The sequence below is a fragment of the Gadus chalcogrammus genome, chromosome 20 (assembly GCF_026213295.1).
Source record: "Gadus chalcogrammus isolate NIFS_2021 chromosome 20, NIFS_Gcha_1.0, whole genome shotgun sequence".
In the NCBI taxonomy this organism is placed as follows: domain Eukaryota; kingdom Metazoa; phylum Chordata; class Actinopteri; order Gadiformes; family Gadidae; genus Gadus; species Gadus chalcogrammus.
The window spans coordinates 1,849,148-1,866,168 of NC_079431.1; the positions used below are offsets into that span (position 1 = coordinate 1,849,148).

The 17,021-nt window shown below is 48.9% G+C and overlaps 2 protein-coding genes across 2 annotated transcripts; one reads left to right on the forward strand and one right to left on the reverse strand.

Annotated features, from left to right (window-relative positions):
• Window positions 1-1,278: 1,278 nt before the first annotated feature.
• LOC130372933 (ankyrin repeat and SOCS box protein 9-like) lies at window positions 1,279-8,206 on the reverse strand. Its single transcript, XM_056579070.1, has 7 exons — window positions 7,722-8,206; window positions 4,422-4,501; window positions 4,033-4,140; window positions 2,851-3,004; window positions 2,289-2,423; window positions 1,693-1,884; window positions 1,279-1,587 (listed from the first exon to the last, which is right to left on the reverse strand). The coding sequence occupies exons 1-7, from the start codon at window positions 7,804-7,806 to the stop codon at window positions 1,433-1,435; spliced, it is 909 nt and encodes a 302-aa protein (XP_056435045.1). The 5' UTR covers window positions 7,807-8,206; the 3' UTR covers window positions 1,279-1,432.
• Window positions 8,207-9,475: 1,269 nt separating this feature from the next.
• Window positions 9,476-15,918, forward strand: gpr143 (G protein-coupled receptor 143). The gene is made up of 9 exons (XM_056580004.1): window positions 9,476-9,809; window positions 11,068-11,177; window positions 12,039-12,133; window positions 13,056-13,148; window positions 13,740-13,849; window positions 14,237-14,345; window positions 14,442-14,559; window positions 14,979-15,237; window positions 15,768-15,918. Exons 1-9 carry the CDS (start codon window positions 9,554-9,556, stop codon window positions 15,872-15,874), a joined length of 1,257 nt encoding a protein of 418 aa, XP_056435979.1. The 5' UTR covers window positions 9,476-9,553; the 3' UTR covers window positions 15,875-15,918.
• Window positions 15,919-17,021: the final 1,103 nt, after the last annotated feature.

Sequence of the window (17,021 nt, forward strand, 5' to 3'; positions counted from 1 at the left end):
GTCCCACTGGGCTGGATTGTGATTGAGAGGAGGGTCACTCTGCAGTCTCTCAGCCCCTCTCTGCTGATTGGCTGCTCGGAGTCCGTCACTCCTGAAGCCGTCTCCTCACTTCCTGCCCCTCCTCACTTCCTGCTCCTTCTCACTTCCTGCTCCTCCTCGCTGATGAACACGAGGAGGACGCGGAGCACGTAGGAGTCAGACCCCGAGAGGTCAAAGGTCACAGAGCGCTGGCTGAAGGCTACACATGTAGAGCTGGGTATGATGTACAGAGCACGGATGTACTACATGCATACATGATTACACACACGCACGTTTACATACAAGCACACACACACACACACACACACACACACACACCGACGCTTACATACATGCATACACACAAACATACTTAGAAATATGTATGCCTATATCTGCCTACACACAAACATATGAATATTTGCATACACATTCACATCCAGACACACACTAGACCACACATCGATAAACCCTTTGTTAATTATAGGATACAAAACATTTCTGTTTTTGCTTCAAATGAGCGACAGCAGACTGTGGTTTTTGAATTATTCATTGAACTAATAAAGGACGAAAGGGCCAAAATGAAGTGGACCAAAACATCACTTCAACATGGACCAGAGGAGGGCTGAGGGCCAGACCGGCAGAGGGGCCCCCTGGTTGAGCTCCAGGGGCCTCGCTACAGTGACCCCTGGCTGATCTCCGGACTGGCTAATCTCTGACTCTTCAGCCATGACACCAAACAAGAAGACCCTGCAGCCACACGGGCCTGCGGACGCAGATAAACACGTCCCATAATATTTAGTCAATGATCATTCTCAGTGTGTGCGCGTGCGTGTTCGTGTGTGTGTTTGTGTGCGTGTGTTTGACTGCCTGTGTGTGTGTGTGTGTGTTTGTCTGCATGTGTGTGTTTGTGTTTGTCTTCGTGTGTAAACGATCGCTCTAAAGCGATCCGGAGGGCTTTGCTTAGTGAGCGCTTTAAGTTTGAAAACAAACTGCGGCTAAAAATACCGAGTTCCACGTCGATGCTTCTATTGACGGCGACTTCCTGTCGATTTCCACAGACAGATGTGGCCGAGAGGATCAGTGTCTGTTTTAGGAGACTCAGATGCGAGGTCCAGCGCGATGTGTTCTTGTGTGTTGACGTTGAGATAAACCGGGCTGATGAAGATGATTCATGAATACATTTCAAATGCATTCACATCTACGTTACTCTCGTAAAAACAAAAGCTTGAAAATAACATGAAATAACGTTTTGTCCACACAGAAGTTTATTACAATTGTGAAAAAATATTGCTACCGTTATAGCCACAAACAATCAGGGGGTTTACAGCGACTCAAGTTCGCCCCCTAGTGGCCACACGCAGAACTCCATGAACGGGTGACGCTGAGAGAGCCGGCTGAGTGCCAGACAGACTCACACTCTCCGGCAGACCGGGGGGGGGGCTGTCCGGTACAGAAGATAGTCTCTCAACTCTACTGGTATGTCTAGTCCACAAATAGCACCCATTCTTTCCTTGTCCAGGAACCTCCTGATGCTTAGCCGACATATCTGCTTTAGACACGGCACTCCTGGCAGACACCAAGTGGGAGTAGAAGTTGTTGTTATTCTTGGGTTATGTGATCGGGTTAGGGGATGGAAGAGGCGGAGCAGCGCCGTTTAGATGTTATGGATACCTCTTGATTTTCCCAGCATCCTCTCCGCCAGGCTATTGGGAGGCGCGAGGTCAACGGGCCGTTTTCCCTGTGGGTTCCTGACGGAGCAGTCGGCCCCGTGCTCCATCAGGACGGACACCATCTCCGGGCTGGACTGACGGGCCGCCGTGTGCAGCGGGGAGTCACCGTCCAGGCTGCTGTTCACACTGGCGCCTGAAGGGGGCGGCAGAGTGCAGGGCAGTAGTGGTGACTATCTTCAACGGGTTCCCCCCGCTTGAAGATAGTCTTGCCCGGGGCGCAACTGGACGTAGAACCGCCACTGGGTACGAGCCGTAAGATGTGAAATCTCCCAGCTGTCTTGCGGCATTTCACAGAGGCACGCCCCCTTTTGGTCATAACATCAACCTTCCCACTCGTTGTTCTGAAAGCAGACAGAGTAGAGCGAATCAAAAGGGGGCATGCCTCCTTGAAATGCCGCAGGATAGCTGGGAGATTTTCACCTTACGACTTGTACGGGTGGGCGTACCATACAAATGGATCGCACCATCACACCTCATTCTGTCTGACTGATTCAGCCTCCAACCCCACTCTGCGGGGGGTGGGGGGGGGAGCCTCACCCTGCTGCAGCAGGCTCCTGACGGTACTCAGGTGCTGATTGGCCACGGCGGCGCAGAGGGGCGAGCCTGAGAGGTCCCGGTGCAGATCTACGTCAGCACCGTGCTCCACCAGGACGGAGACGCACTCCTGGTGACCTGCACCAACAGAGCAGTGATCAGCACCCATAGGAGTCATCAGCACCCATAGGAGTCATCAGCACCCATAGGAGTCATCATAGGAGTCATCAGCACCCATAAGAGTCATCAGCACCCATAGAGCAGTCATCATAGGATTCATCAGCACCCATAGGAGTCATCAGGACCCATAGGACTCATCAGCACCCATAGGAGTAATCAGCACCCACAGCAGTCATCAGCACCCACAGGAGTCATCAGCACCCACAGGAGTCATCAGCACCCATAGGAGTCATCAGCACCCACAGCAGTCATCAGCACCCATAGGAGTCATCAGCACCCATAGGAGTCATCAGCACCCATATGAGCCCTGGGGGGAGTCTACCTTTTGAGGACACAATTTAATTTTAGATTGTCGTGCAGAACGCAGGAATGTGTGATCTCTGACCTTTGGCGGCGGCTATGTGTATGGGGGAGGGGGCGTGGCCACCCGGTCCCAGGGGCGTGGCCCCGTGCTGCAGGAGCAGTGACACGCAGGTCAGGTGACCCCCAGCGCAGGCCTCTGATAGGGGGGTTGATCCGTCCAGCGTGGCAGAGTTCACCTGTGGAGCAGCAGGTCAGACAGGGCGGTCTGTCGGGGAGTTAAAGCTGCACTATGTACGTTTCTCATGAGCTGCTCCTAGTGGCTAGAGTCGGAGCTACAGTTAAATCTGAATCATTTTCACAAACTTATTTTTTCCGATCGATTGCCTCATGGATTCGCCTGTCTCATTTATTCCCGCATCTTTTAGGGCAGTTTTAGGGCAGGGATAGCTTTGCTCTAGTCACATTCTATATAAATCAACTCTTACAGTCTATGATCTTTTATGTTTAGGACATCTGGGAAGAAACATGTCTGGAGGTATAGTGTAATATCAAGGTTGTTGCCATTGTACTCATTTAATACAAGAAGCGTATTGAAATGATGCTGTGATCCAAAACGGTCATGCGATTGAGCATGTGTGTTATGTTGAGAGAAACAGTGGTGGCGTTTGTCTCATAGTTAATATGCAAGCTTGCATGACTATGCATGCGTGTACACAAAGACACTTGATGTGTGTGTGTTTCTCATTCGTGCGTGTGTGTGTGTGTGTGTGTGTGTGTGTGTGTGTGTGTGTGTGTGTGTGTGTGTGTGTGTGTGTGTGTGTGTGTGTGTGTGTGTGTGTGTCAGGCATTATTTTGGGTTAATCTCCAACTAATCGCTTCCACCATGTAGTTAAATCCAACAATAATTGATGTGGTCCACAAGGCCAGAACAGCCATTGATTGCAGTATATGGGGTTCATGTTTGACTACATCACTGATAGAGTAAACATGTATGCTAGGGTCTGGTTAGACCAGTAAACATGAGAAACACGTATGGCAGGCAGTTTGTGCTTTAAATTGTCTAGCTTCACTCTGCGTCCATTCTCACTTGCAAGAATGAAAGTTGTAATGCTAAGACTTTATGAGTAGTGAGAATTACATTTTCACCGATAAGACTCGGTAATATGCCGAGGGAGGCTAAGCGCCTTAAAGGACCAAACGGCCGGCCATACACGTGCAAGGAACCAATGGTGAGTTTTGGTGATGGTGAGCAGATCTTACTGACATGAGCTCCGTTCTGGATCAGGAGGCGAGCGCAGAGGGCGTGGCCCCGCTGACACGCCCCCAGGAGGGGCGACACCTGCTCCAGCGTGGCCAGGTTAGCACACGCCCCCTGAGGAGATCACCACAGAGTCAGAGTCAGTCTACACCACGGGAGGGGGCTGGGGTCGCGGGAGGGGGTGGTGTCGCGGGAGGGGGTGGGATTGGGGGAGGGGTCGCGGGAGGGGTGGTGGGGTCATAGGAGGGGGTGGAGTTGCGAGAGGGGGCGGGTTCGCGGGAGGAGGCGGGGTCACGGAAGGGGGCGGGGTTGCGGGAGGAGGCGGGGTCGCGGGAGGGGGCGGGGTCGTTGGAGGGGCGGGGTCATAGTAGCGGGGGGTGTGGTCACGGCCTCACCTGGCTGAGCAGCGACTGCAGAGCGACGGGACGGCCGTTGAAAGACGCATCGTGGACCGGAGACCAGTCGGACGCACCGTCTGGGGACAGACGGACAGAGACAAGATGGAAACCAGTCAGACATCACAGAGACAAGATAGCATGAGTGGTGGCTGTTGATCAAAAATGTTGGTGGGGCACAGTATAGACAGGATCCCCCCCCCCCCCATACAATTTTTTGAATTTAATAGATTTGATTTCCTGTATTCTGGTGCATTTTGGGGATGGCCACTACCTATTTACCTACTATTCATTCAGATTCATAGCCTACATCCTGACTTGCAGGGCCTGGACAAGCTTACATTGCATATACAGACCTACTATGGCCATTCCACCAGCCATTGCTATTTGACCCATTGTTGTTATTCTGATATTGAGACCAATCATGATCATTGTCCTATAGCGTCCATTTTTTGTGTGTCTCAATGTCTACTTCAAATGCAGTTGGAAATAAGGGACGGTTGCTTCATTTTGTTAATATGCTACAGGCCGAAAGACTAAATTAATATGTAACTTACTTGCTCCTTTTAAGTATAACATTGCTTGGGGAGTCCAATTCCTCGACCGAAAAGGGTGGAAAGTGCTTACAACTCTGCAAGTTAGCGATTAGTCTGGCTGAGCGGAAATGGACAGCGTCGGATCCACCGCTACTCCTCCCCTTCCTGTTGCTGGCGTTCCCGTAGTGTGCTCCCCCTCAAACTCGGAAACTAGGCAGTATGGCGAGTTTTGAAGAGGACTTTGACGGCGCTGTAAAGCTAGTATGTTTGGCTCTTTCCGTCGAAAATTGCAAAGAACTTCAAAAGATTTGCTTGCAGCATTTGCTGAGGAACAAAGATGTTCTTGCCTGTTTTCGGATGGACACCGCTGCTGCTTCCCGGGGTTAGCCCCGCCCTAGACGATTGTAATTGGTTTAAAGAAATAAAAACAGGCCAGCCCAGTTTCCCCCTGGATAGACGGCTCTAAATAGCGTGGTTCCAGACCATTCTACTTGCTGTAGTTTGGTCTGGCTTTGCGAGACTAGTTAGCGATATATCTCTTCTCTACATGTAGTGTGGTGGCATTAATAATAACAACTTATCTAATTCACTTCAACTAGCTATAAGCAAAGAAGAATCTGAGAGTCCAGGTCAAGTATAGATGGAGAGTTTATTGTCATCCGCAAACGAGAGACAACAAAGCCGAATGGTATCCGCGAATACACACTACTGAATGAATCCCGGACAGCTCCTTATATCCCCAATCCTTCACTCAATACAAAGTTGGACTTTCATCAAATATTGATATGCATAGAATGTTTTTCTGGGTCACACTGTGTGGATGTCAGTATATTCTCATGTCTTCTGGATCCCAATGTGACCTTAGAACATATATTATCCTTATACAAACAGAGATGATGCACACGTGTGAATGTAAGCATTGTCTTCAGAGAGTACATCAAAATGGGAGTAGACTGGACTCTCTTACTGGTGTGACACATCAGATGGGAATGGACTGGACTCACTCACTGGTGCCACATGGCAAATAACATCTAGGCTAAAGGTGATCAGCTGTTTTCCACTATTAAAGTATATATATGATATGTAGGCCTAATAATAATCCCAGGCCAATCAGATACCATTGGCCTGGGGCGCACGATGGTGCGATCCGAGGGCGAATTTTCTTGCGCCAATGAAAAGCTGTCTCTGCTTGATAGACAGCAAAATGTTAGCGAGCTTACATTGACTTCAACGTGGCCGGCGCCCCTGACTTGGAGGAGGGCTTTATTTCGAATGACCAATAACTAGCCTAGCCCAATCATTGACGTTCAGACGCTTTTAAATTGTTGATGGCAGTGACAAGCAGGGGCGATTCTCGATTCTTCTTTTGGGGGGGCTCAAGCCCAGGAAGCCTCAGGGGTACATGAAGTATATAACATTTCCTGTCCAAGAGTTTTTGATTCCACAACCTTTATTTCCTTAGTTACTATGCTGTTGTGTGTCTAAGCCGATAGCTGGCAGTGTCAGCTAAAAAATGCAGTTCTGAATCACTAAAGTGATGAAAGGAAAAAAGACTGTTTGGATGAAGGAATAATCAATGGATGTGATCTGGAATAACAAATTTGAGGTATTTTAAATTTCCTTTGTGTAAGTTTCACTCAAAAATGACCATATATTTTGAAACACATTGTTACAACATGTACTAGATTAATAATATGAGAAACATACCACTATTTCGGGAGCAATAAACTACGTTGTCTCACTGTCAGGGACCCATACATTTTTATAAAACTTCTGACATGTTGTACTTGTTGATTAGCTCACGTTGTTATGGCAATGAACATGCCCTCAGCTGATAAAAATAATGCCAGCTTTTTTTTTCAACTGAAAATTAGAGCCCATATCAACTTTTTCTACTCCTTGCATCTTATCATGCTTATCATGCTACGCAGCATTACAAGCCCCTGCAGACTAAAACATGAAGCAATTCAAGAGGAGGCATAGATAGAATCGCCTTGTAGTCAACTGTCATTTAATAGTCATCTGACAGATTATGTCAAAGTTTTAAAATGATTATTATTATTATTATTATTAGCTGGTCATGTTATAACACTGCTGGAAATCGTGGATTTTCTGATAAAGACTAAGCCTTTTTGACAGTCAAAACAGCAGAAACTATGTTAAGTGTGCTCGTGCTGCCTTTTTGGTTTTGTCAAACAGGAGACGCCCACCCACCAATCAGAGGTTAGAGGTTCCTGCAGGAAGGTTGCGCTTGATTTCCCTAGCCCATTTGTGCCTGTTCATTAGTGGACAGCATCCATTCTCTCATTGCTTGTGTAAAAAAAAAAAAAGGTTGAATATTAGATTTGAGGTCAAAACGATAGGGTCTAGCTTCGCCACTGGTGACAAGTATATCACACAATTAAACGAGGATAAACGCTATGTATTTTTGTTGATTTATTTCGTATTGATAATAGTTGATTATTAGTTGGCAGATATATCAGACAGACAGACAGGTAGACAGACAGACAGACAGACAGACAGACAGACAGACAGACAGGTATAGGGAGACAGACAGGTATACAGACAGGGAGACAGACAGACAGACAGGTAGACAGGAATTCAAAATTCCTTTGTCTCGGGAAAATACACAAGCATAGTAATATACATATACACATATACATAGACATAAACATGTGTATAGATACATGTGTGTGTGCGTGTATGAGCGTGCGTGTGTGTGCGTGCCTGAGCGTCTAAGAGGCGTTCCAGCCACAGGACTCACCACTCATCAGAGGGTTGGAGAAGAACACCACGGGTCCAGGTCGCTGAAACGCACCATGTTCCTGGTCCCAGCTCCCCCCTGACATGACCGCTCCAAGACCCTCCACCTACACGCTCTGGTGTGTGTGTGTGTGTGTGTGTGTGTGTGTGTGTGTGTGTGTGTGTGTGTGTGTGTGTGTGTGTGTGTGTGTGTGTGTGTGTGTGTGTGTGTCTGCGTGTGCGTCTGCGTGTGTGTCTGTGTACGTCTGTGTCTGTGTACGTCTGTGTGTGTGTGTGTGTGTCCGTGGTTATGTTTGTCTGTGTCTGTATACGTGTGTGCGTCTGTGTGTGTCTGTGTGTCTGCGTGTGCCTCTGTGTGTGTCTGTGGTGTTCCTAGTGGAAGGTGGGAGCAGACCTTCTGATGTCACTTCCTTCCCCGGTCTGCCAGCCAGGAAGTACTCTCAGTGTGCCGGCCGGGGCGTAAGACCGCTGCAGGGCGGCTGGTTCCTGTTCTACAGGTCTGTAACGGGACACCCGCCCGTCAACACACAGAGCCTGCAGCCCGGGGGAGGGAACAGGGGGGGGGGGGAGGAGGGGGGAGGGGGAGGAGGGAGAGGGGGGAGAGGACAGGGAGGGAGGGAGGAGAGGAGAGGGGGAGGAAGAAGAGGGGGAGGGGGAAGAGGAGGGAGAGGAGGGGGGGTGTATTGAGGTGGTTGTCGTTGCAGGCCTGACTGGATAGGACCTGGAACAAGAAGTTCTCCAATGTTGACCTGCTGGTCAGGCCAGAGTCAACAGCCCGGTTAGTGATTATCACGTCAATAGCCTCCCGGAGGTTAAAGCAGTTGAAATAAAAACGAGAAATTCAAAAAATCCCTGCCCTAGATACGATTATCTAGGCTGTGGTTTATGAGGACCATTCAGTTCAAAATAAATACATAAATAGGTCTGAATTATTAAGTAAATGAATTAGTTAGTGAGACTTGTGACTTGATCATGTTAGGGTTGTGTTCAAATGGTTTGCCTCCTCCTCGCATGTCAGGTCATGCATTTCAATTCCAGTGCATTCCCGGCATGCCAGACACACCTCGGCCAGCAGATGACGCCGAAGAGGAGATGACGGAGAGGAACCAGCCGCAGAACCCCGCGGCCAAGACGTTATCCTTTAGCGACCTTTTGTCTGGTGGCCTGGGGAGCTGGACGTGGCTGTGGGGGCCGCTGTTCAAACCCAGTGGATGCTTTCGGCTGAATAAAAGAGGATCAATACAAACCTTGACGTTTTGTTTGCTGTATGAATCAGCTTTAATTTGCCTCTGATCTGGGGCCAGTAGTCGTCTGGTCGTCAGGACGAAGCCTTATGTTTGCTTTATTGACGGCATATCGGATGGAAAATGATGCTAATCAAATAACACATTACAGAAAAACAGTGCAAATCGGATCATAATGATACATTTATACATTTAGGACTTGGTCCTGGTCCAGAGAAAACTGGACTATTCTCAACCTTCCTTTATTTAGTCTTAATTGAATATCCGCGCAACCATGTCAGGTTTCGCTGTTTAGTCAGATATTAAAACATGGAACCTGACCAAACATCAATGAAACAAGACGTATCCCCTCCCCTCCTGTCAAACAACAGGCCTTTGTCGGTCCTCTGAGGAATGGGCCTGCATGGTTAAGCCATGACTGGGGGGAATGAGGTGATGGGGGGGGGGGATTAAACAGAAGCACATGATGCTCCAAACCCGTGCTTCCCCTCTCTCTCTCTGGTGACTCAGGCCATGGACTCACACACATTTCGCCCTTTTCATTTCCTTCCCCTCTGACGCCGTCTGCCGGTCTCCCGGTACCAGTCCGATGGCGTCCCCGCGGCTGGAGACCTTCTGCTGTCCCAACAGAGACCCGGCCACGGACTTCGTGGTCTCCTTCCAGCCCCAGCTGTTCAGCGCGCTGAGCGTGGGCAGCGCGAGCCTCAGTCTGATCTTCACCATCCTGCAGATCCTCCCGAAGCGGAGGGGTTACCGCAGACTCGGGCCCTACCCCATCCCGAAGCCCGCGTCCTCCTCCCGGATCCTCTTCATCATCAGCATCTGCGACATCCTGGGATGCACAGGTAAGAGACAGGTGAGCAGAGACGCTCCGGGGACCAGGGTGGGCGTGTAGGTGGACGTCAACGACCTGACCGTCACGTGTTGTGTAGACACAGGCTGCGCGACGATGTCCACGTCTTTATTGCGCAATGCGCAGGAACTTCTGGATTAAGGTTAACCCATTATTTTGCATTTATCACATTAATTCAGTCTACAAGAAAAATGTTCTGTCTGTAGAATGAAGTAGGCTAGTCGTTAATCGGCCCTGTATTGTATTGAGACCATCAGAGTGAGTCTCTAGGGACAATTTAATAAAAGCACGCCTCAGCTCTTTATTCTCTCTAAAGTGGACTTGCTTTGTGATGACTTCGCCTGTCGTCCAACAACGTGCTCTAATCGCAAATGGAGGTGGATGAAGTTCAAGTTCAACGAACAGGATTATGTAATAAGCGTCCCCGTTATTATAAAGTCCAACCAAATATGTAAATGAAAAACCTTGATTGAATAAGAACGGCCTATTCATTGACATCTCTTTGTGATTGAACCTGAACCAGTCATTGTGAGGAAGTGTTCCAGCACAGAGCGATGTGTTTGGAGAAGTAAGTTGGGTAACTAAAGCCCAGGCGAACTAAAGGCCAAGCCAACATGTGGCCCGTACCACGCTACGCTTTTATACTCCGAGCCCGGGTGCAGCAGCTGGCTATTTAGAGGAAGAACCTAAACTACACTCGTAAAAGAAAACTGTAGACCTTTAGAGTTTCCATTACCTCCCCCTTCAATTAAAAGTACCCCATTACACAATCCAATTAACGGAGCGCTTTACAATCCAGCCGGAGCTCAAACCCTTCCCTTTAATTAGGTGTTAATTGAAAGCGTGCTTTGTTTTTCAACTGACCCCCACTGCAGGAAGTCAAGACGATTTGTAAAGCGCTTACAGTCTCAAAGCTGGATATTATGGCACGCCTATCCCCCTAAAGAGCTCCCCTCATGATGGAGAAGATAAGATAAGATAAAGATAAGGTATACTTTATTCATCCCCGAAGGGAAATGCAGGCGTTCCAGCAGCCAGCATGCAGACACACAACACAACACATCTATACGTATCCCACCTCTATAACAAACATGAGCCCACAGTACAAAGCCAGGAGAGAAGATAAAGTGTATGGATGGTCCACGCAGAGAAGATAATTGGGGTACGCTTCTAGACTAGGGTTAGGGACGCCATGCCTCTATCTGTGGTGGTTAACCGGGTTCTTCCCCCCCCCTCGCCCCCCCTCCCAGGCATCGTGGTGCGGTCGTCCATCTGGCTTGGCCTTCCCAACGTCGTGGAGAAGATCTCCGCCAACAACAGCAGCGATGTCTGGCCGGAGGTCTTCTGTGTGGGCAGTGCGGTACGTCTGTGTGTGTCTGTGTGTCTATGTGTGTGTGTGTGTGTGTGTGTGTGTGTGTGTGTGTGTGTCTTTGTGTGTATCAGTGTGTGTGTGTGTCAGTATGTGTCAGTGTGTGTCTGTATGGGTCAGTTTATATCTGTTTGTGTGTCAGTGTGTGTATATGTTTGAATGCGTGTGTGTGTGATGCGTGACATTTACAAAAAAGATTCCTTCCCACCTGACTTCCCACAAGCACAACACAAGACAAACGAATCGTATAAATAGCCTTTGATATTTCACTCACTCTTCCAGTGAAACAACTGGTGGTGAAACAATGAGACTGCTGGATCTCGCTTATAACCAATCAGCCCTGAAAACAGATTATTTAAAAACATATTTCTGTAATTTCCACAACATTTTTGCACTAGAATCAACTGTGCCTTGCACCACGACTTCTGCTACTTATATTACTACTTATTTTTACTCTTATTTACTTTATTTCTATTGTTGCTGCTATGTGGCTGTTGAGGAACCAAGCCTAAGAAAGGTACTCTTGTGTACTTGTACAATAAGATGTAATAAAAGTCATTCTGATTCTGAGAGAACTGTGTCTACGCTAGAGATGCTCCTGTTTACGCACATATATGGCTCCCCAGTGGTATTAAGGAACATCTCAAACATGTCGGTGTTACACCACAGGCCACAAAAGCTGAAGGAACCAATCTAGAAGATAGAGCAACACGGCGTCCTCCAGAGCCTCCGCCATCTTGTTGAGGACGTTCTGTTGTTTACTCGCCTTGCGTGTTGTTGTTGTTTACCTGTCGGCCCGACCGCCGCTGAAGCAGGAAGTGTTGACGCCCCTCTTTCCGCTGTGCGGTGCAGATGTGGATCCAGCTGTTCTTCAGCGCCTCCTTCTGGTGGACCTTCTGCTACGCCGTGGACGTGTTCCTGGTGGTGAAGACCTCCGCGGGGATCAGGTAGCACGTCTGCTTCTTCTCCTCCTGCTCCTCCTCCTTCAGTAGGAACAGCCTCCATCGTCTCTCTCTGAAGGGCCTCCCCGCGCACAACTCCAGAGACACTAGGAGGAATCATGGTCACCTAGAGCAGTGGTTGTCAAATATATTTGGGGTCCCCGTATCCCCAGAGATACTTTGGACTACTGCAGGGGGTACTCTACTTTACCCTGAGCAAGTTTCAATATTGAAAGCGAGACTAAAATCGAGAAAATGGAAGTGTGTTTGAAACGTAAATGTGAAACAAAGGAGAAAGGAGGAACCGTGAAAGAGAAAGTGCATCCAGAAACACCAAAATGTCGTCAGTTTCAGGAAGAATATATTTGAATGGGATTCCCCTCTACATGCTCTCCCCTGGGGTTGTTCTCTTTTTGTGGGGAGGAATTAGCCAACTATTCCCTTTGCATTACCGAATAGCACAAAGCCACATAGCGCAGGCCCACAGAGTAATTTCTGTTCTGGAGAAAGAGTGCCGAGGTGCCCCTGAGCAAGACACCTCATCCTAACTGCTCATGAAGAGCTGGCTGTCGCCCTGCGTGGCTGACCCTGCCGTCGGTGTGTGAAGTCGTGCATGAATGGGTGAATGTTTGGCGGTATTGTAAAGTGCTTTGAGTGGCTACTGGTTAGGAAAGCGGAACATAAAGGCAGTCCATTGACCATTGTGTACACTTTTACAGTTTTTCACGACAAAATCTCACAAGTTCTACTCTTCTATTCTGAAACGATCTATTCCATTGATCACTGCTCCCTCCGTGGGATTGGCTGCTAGCCGGTCCCGTGCGGGTCGCTCGTGCCAGGAGCCGAGAGCCCTGTCAGGCTTGTGAGTCCACAGCCAGGTCTCATGACCCGTCTCCCCCCCTCCCTCCCTCCCTCCCTCCCCCCGCAGCACCATCATCCTCTACCACATGATCACATGGGGGCTGGCCCTGCTGCTGTGTGCTGAAGGTGTTGCCATGCTCTACTACCCCTCCATCTCAGAGTAAGACACGCAGGCACGCACACACACACACACACACACACACACAAACCCGGTCACCCCACCACCGCCTCCTCCTGTCGGTTCCTGCAGTGTTTTTGTTTCCATGAGGTCATGTGACCGGGGTCCGAACGACGGAGGTTCCTAACATCTGTTCATGAACGATCAGATTTGCGCCTTTTTTTTTTATTTTTTATCTTTCATACCATCATCATGACGGAGCGATGGGTCAGACTACAGCCGTGTGACTCATGTTGAAGTTAATTTGAGAGGGACTAGCTTTGGGCAAATTTAGCTTAATCTGATGAACAATTAAAAAAAATAAAAAGCTTTAAAGGGCCCTCATCTTTATGACCATGTGTGGTTCTCCTGTGGACACGCCCCTCTATGATGTCACTAGAGGCTCGATTTAAAAACTTCCTGTCAGGGCTGACCAATCGCCCCCTGGTGGTGGGACAGGGGTCCTGTCACTCACACGGTCCTGACTGACTTCCTGATTCACGTTCACCTCTCCCTGAACGCCGTGGTCCGAGCGTTGAACCCTCAGCCGATGTCGTGACCTTCTCTCCGCGTCTCTTCACCTTGTGCTCCCAGCTGTGAGAGCGGCCTGCAGCACGCCATCCCGCACTACGTCACCACCTACGCCCCCATGCTGCTGGTGCTCATCGCCAACCCCATCTTCTTCATCCGGACCACCTCCGCAGGTCAGACCCCCCGCTGGGCTCAGGGTCAGAGGTCATGTGTAGGGGCACCTCGTGGTCGGGGCAGGAACACGTCTGATCGTTGCTGCAGCCCCGAGGCTGTGGTGTTAATGTGGAGCGGAGGGTTCGTGGGACTGCTGTGGTTTGGATCTAGTTCTAGATTTATTGATTCTATGTTGTCCGAATTCATATGTTTAACGTTTCAATGGTTGGCCTTTGTTTATTGACTCATTTGAAATATGAACTTCCTCCTCGGGGAGAATGAGGATCTCTCTACTCTACGTTCACTTAATGCACGCACTTTTTTTGTTGTACGTCACGTGCATTTAAAAATAGCACTTGGCATCGTGTGGCATCTCATCCTCACTATCTTTGCGTTCTCTCCTTCAGTCACGTCGCTCTTGAAGGGCCGACAGGGCATCTACACGGAGAACGAGAGGCGGCTCGCCACCGAGATCAAAATACGCTTCTTCAAGATAATGCTGGTCTTCAGCGTCTGGTGAGTGGCGGCGTTGGCCCGATCTCTGTTCATGTTCTCACATGGAGCTCCCCTGAGTTTACCCTCCCCTCCTCCCCCTCGGGCCGCGACCCCCAGCTGGGTCCCCAACATCGTCAACGAGGGCCTGCTCTTCTTCCTGGAGGTCCAGCCGGACATCAGCGACAGCAGCCTGCGGGCAGTGCGCAACGCCGCCCTCATCACCTGGTTCTTCATGGTACCAACTCTACGCTTACCTTTAGGGCGTTTAGCAGACGCCTTTATCCAAAGGGACTTACTAATCTGTGTCAAACACGGCGGACACCAAGCAACAAGGCTTAACTGAATGAAGCACTTAACGAGTTAGTTCTGAACTGCATATTTTGTACACAGTTGTATTAATGTTAGGTTATTTTTTAGCTCTACAAAAGACCTCAGTGACCTCATAGCTTGCTCCAGGCATGAATGTATACAACAAGGCGTGATGCAGCGTTTAACGTTGTCGAGTCCCGTGGGAGCGTCCCGCTAACTCGACCTGACCCGTCGACTGCGTTTGTGGGGCGTACAGAACCCCGTTGTTCCCCTCGGGCTTAAGTTCTCTCTAATGAAGAACGTTTCTGAGCCTGACCCTGTGGGGTTTCCCGGCCCTTCTCCCAGGGGATCCTGAATCCCATGCAGGCCTTCCTCAACACGCTGGCCCACCGCGGCTGGACCGGCCTGGACGTGGACCTGAGCCTCCAGCGCCGGAAGGAGAGGGCCTGGGACTCCATGTCCACCTCCGCCCCCAACGGGGCCGGGACGGGCTACAACCCCATGGTGGGCACGCTGCTGTTCCAGAGCCACATCCAGGAGGGCGACAAGAACCTGACGGGGAACGACCTCCAGCCCTCCGACTCTATGGGCGCACACTCAGAAGGTACCGGCCTGAGCTTTAACGCTAGCTCCTCGCCTGTGTATCAGGGCTGGTGAGGGGGGGGGGGGGGCAGGTGGTGTTTTGGGTTTGAAGGAGAGTGTTTTGTATTGTTCGTATTTATGCTCTAATAAATTATGTTTGATTATGAAATGTATTTTGGGATGATTTTCGTATCTTTTAATTTATGGCGAATCGTTTTATACTATTTGTGAACCTTCAGAGTATTGTGCAAATAAACGTGCAAATGTTTTGTTAGGTTTACGATTCATGACGTGACTGATCTGCAAAGAAATAAAATTGAATTTTCCAGTCGTTTGTTTCGGTATTTGTTCACTCTAAAGCCTGTTATTCGCACAAAACCACGTTGCGGTACGATAAAGCACAAATCACAACAAACTATAAAAAGAGTCCCAAAATACATTTTCAGGGTAAGTGTGTGTACGTTGTAATCTAGGTTTGAGACCATTTCAAGATGGCGTCCGTCAGGGCGCACCAAGTAACCCCTCCTCCCCCGCCTTATTTTGTCTCGCTAGGTGGCTCAGAGTCTAGTACAGTAGAGATCCACATGTCCAGTGAACGGCAGGACTTTGAGGACATAGACGCAGACGCCGAATCCCTGAACAACTCAGTGAGGAACTAGAGCATGACATCATCCAAGCCCCCCTTGTCTCCCTATGACATCATACCACCTGAGTGTCCTCATGACATCATACCATGACATCATAGCCCCCCCCCCCTGGTCTCCTCATGACATCATACCCCGCTGGTCCCCCCATGACATCATACCCCCCCCCCCGGTCTCCTCATGACATCATACCCCGCTGGTCCCCCCATGACATCATACCCCCGGTCTCCTCATGACATCATACCCCGCTGGTCCCCCCATGACATCATACCAAACCCCGTCTCCTCATGACATCATATCCCCCGTCCCAGTCTCCCCATAACATCATAACCTCCGCCCATAATAAACCAGCGATAAAAGAAGACCAATCATCCAGATCTTGGGGTGGGGATACTGGGAATGTGTGACGGTCGATGGTAGCGTGGGGTTTTCCTTTGACTTTAGTTTTTTCTCCTTGTAGACTTTACATAGTAATCATGGTTTGTGACCTGGTTAAAGAATCAATCCCTCTTATCGTCAGAGCCTGAGATGATTAGAGAAGTCTGTGATCCATGAACTGATAAGGGGACTATCATTTAAATTCAACATATTAAATATTTTGAAGATATGATTTTACAGTCCAATCGGTATTAAGAATACAAATCCACTTTGACACTTTTTTTGTTGAACTCGTGAGATTTTCCTTTTGAGTCAACTTATTATTAAGCCTCTAACGATTCTAGCGTTCCTTAGTGTATTTTATTTATTTCTCATGTATTTGATCAAATATTAAATGTAATTCACATTATGATTCCATTGATCAAGTTCAAGTCATTGTTTGAAGTATGAACTCCGGAGAAATCAACTTCCCTCTGTAAACTTTGTACAAAATGTACTTCTCCAGCCATAAAAACAAATAAAAACAAAAGGACTCATTGCTTTCTGATATCAAAATAGAGTGATTTATTTGAGACATCGAGTGACTTCTTCGTTTTGTCGTTGAAACAGGCGACCAAACCCTGAACAGGGGGGCGGGAAACAAGATGGCGGGTCTCGCATCACTGGCTCCTCGGCGAGCCAAGATGGCCGCCGCCACCAGCCCAATTCTCAGTCTGACACAGACAATAGTGGCTCTAAGCCAATTAACAAGCCAAAAAAAAACAGTGAGACATCCATCGACGCC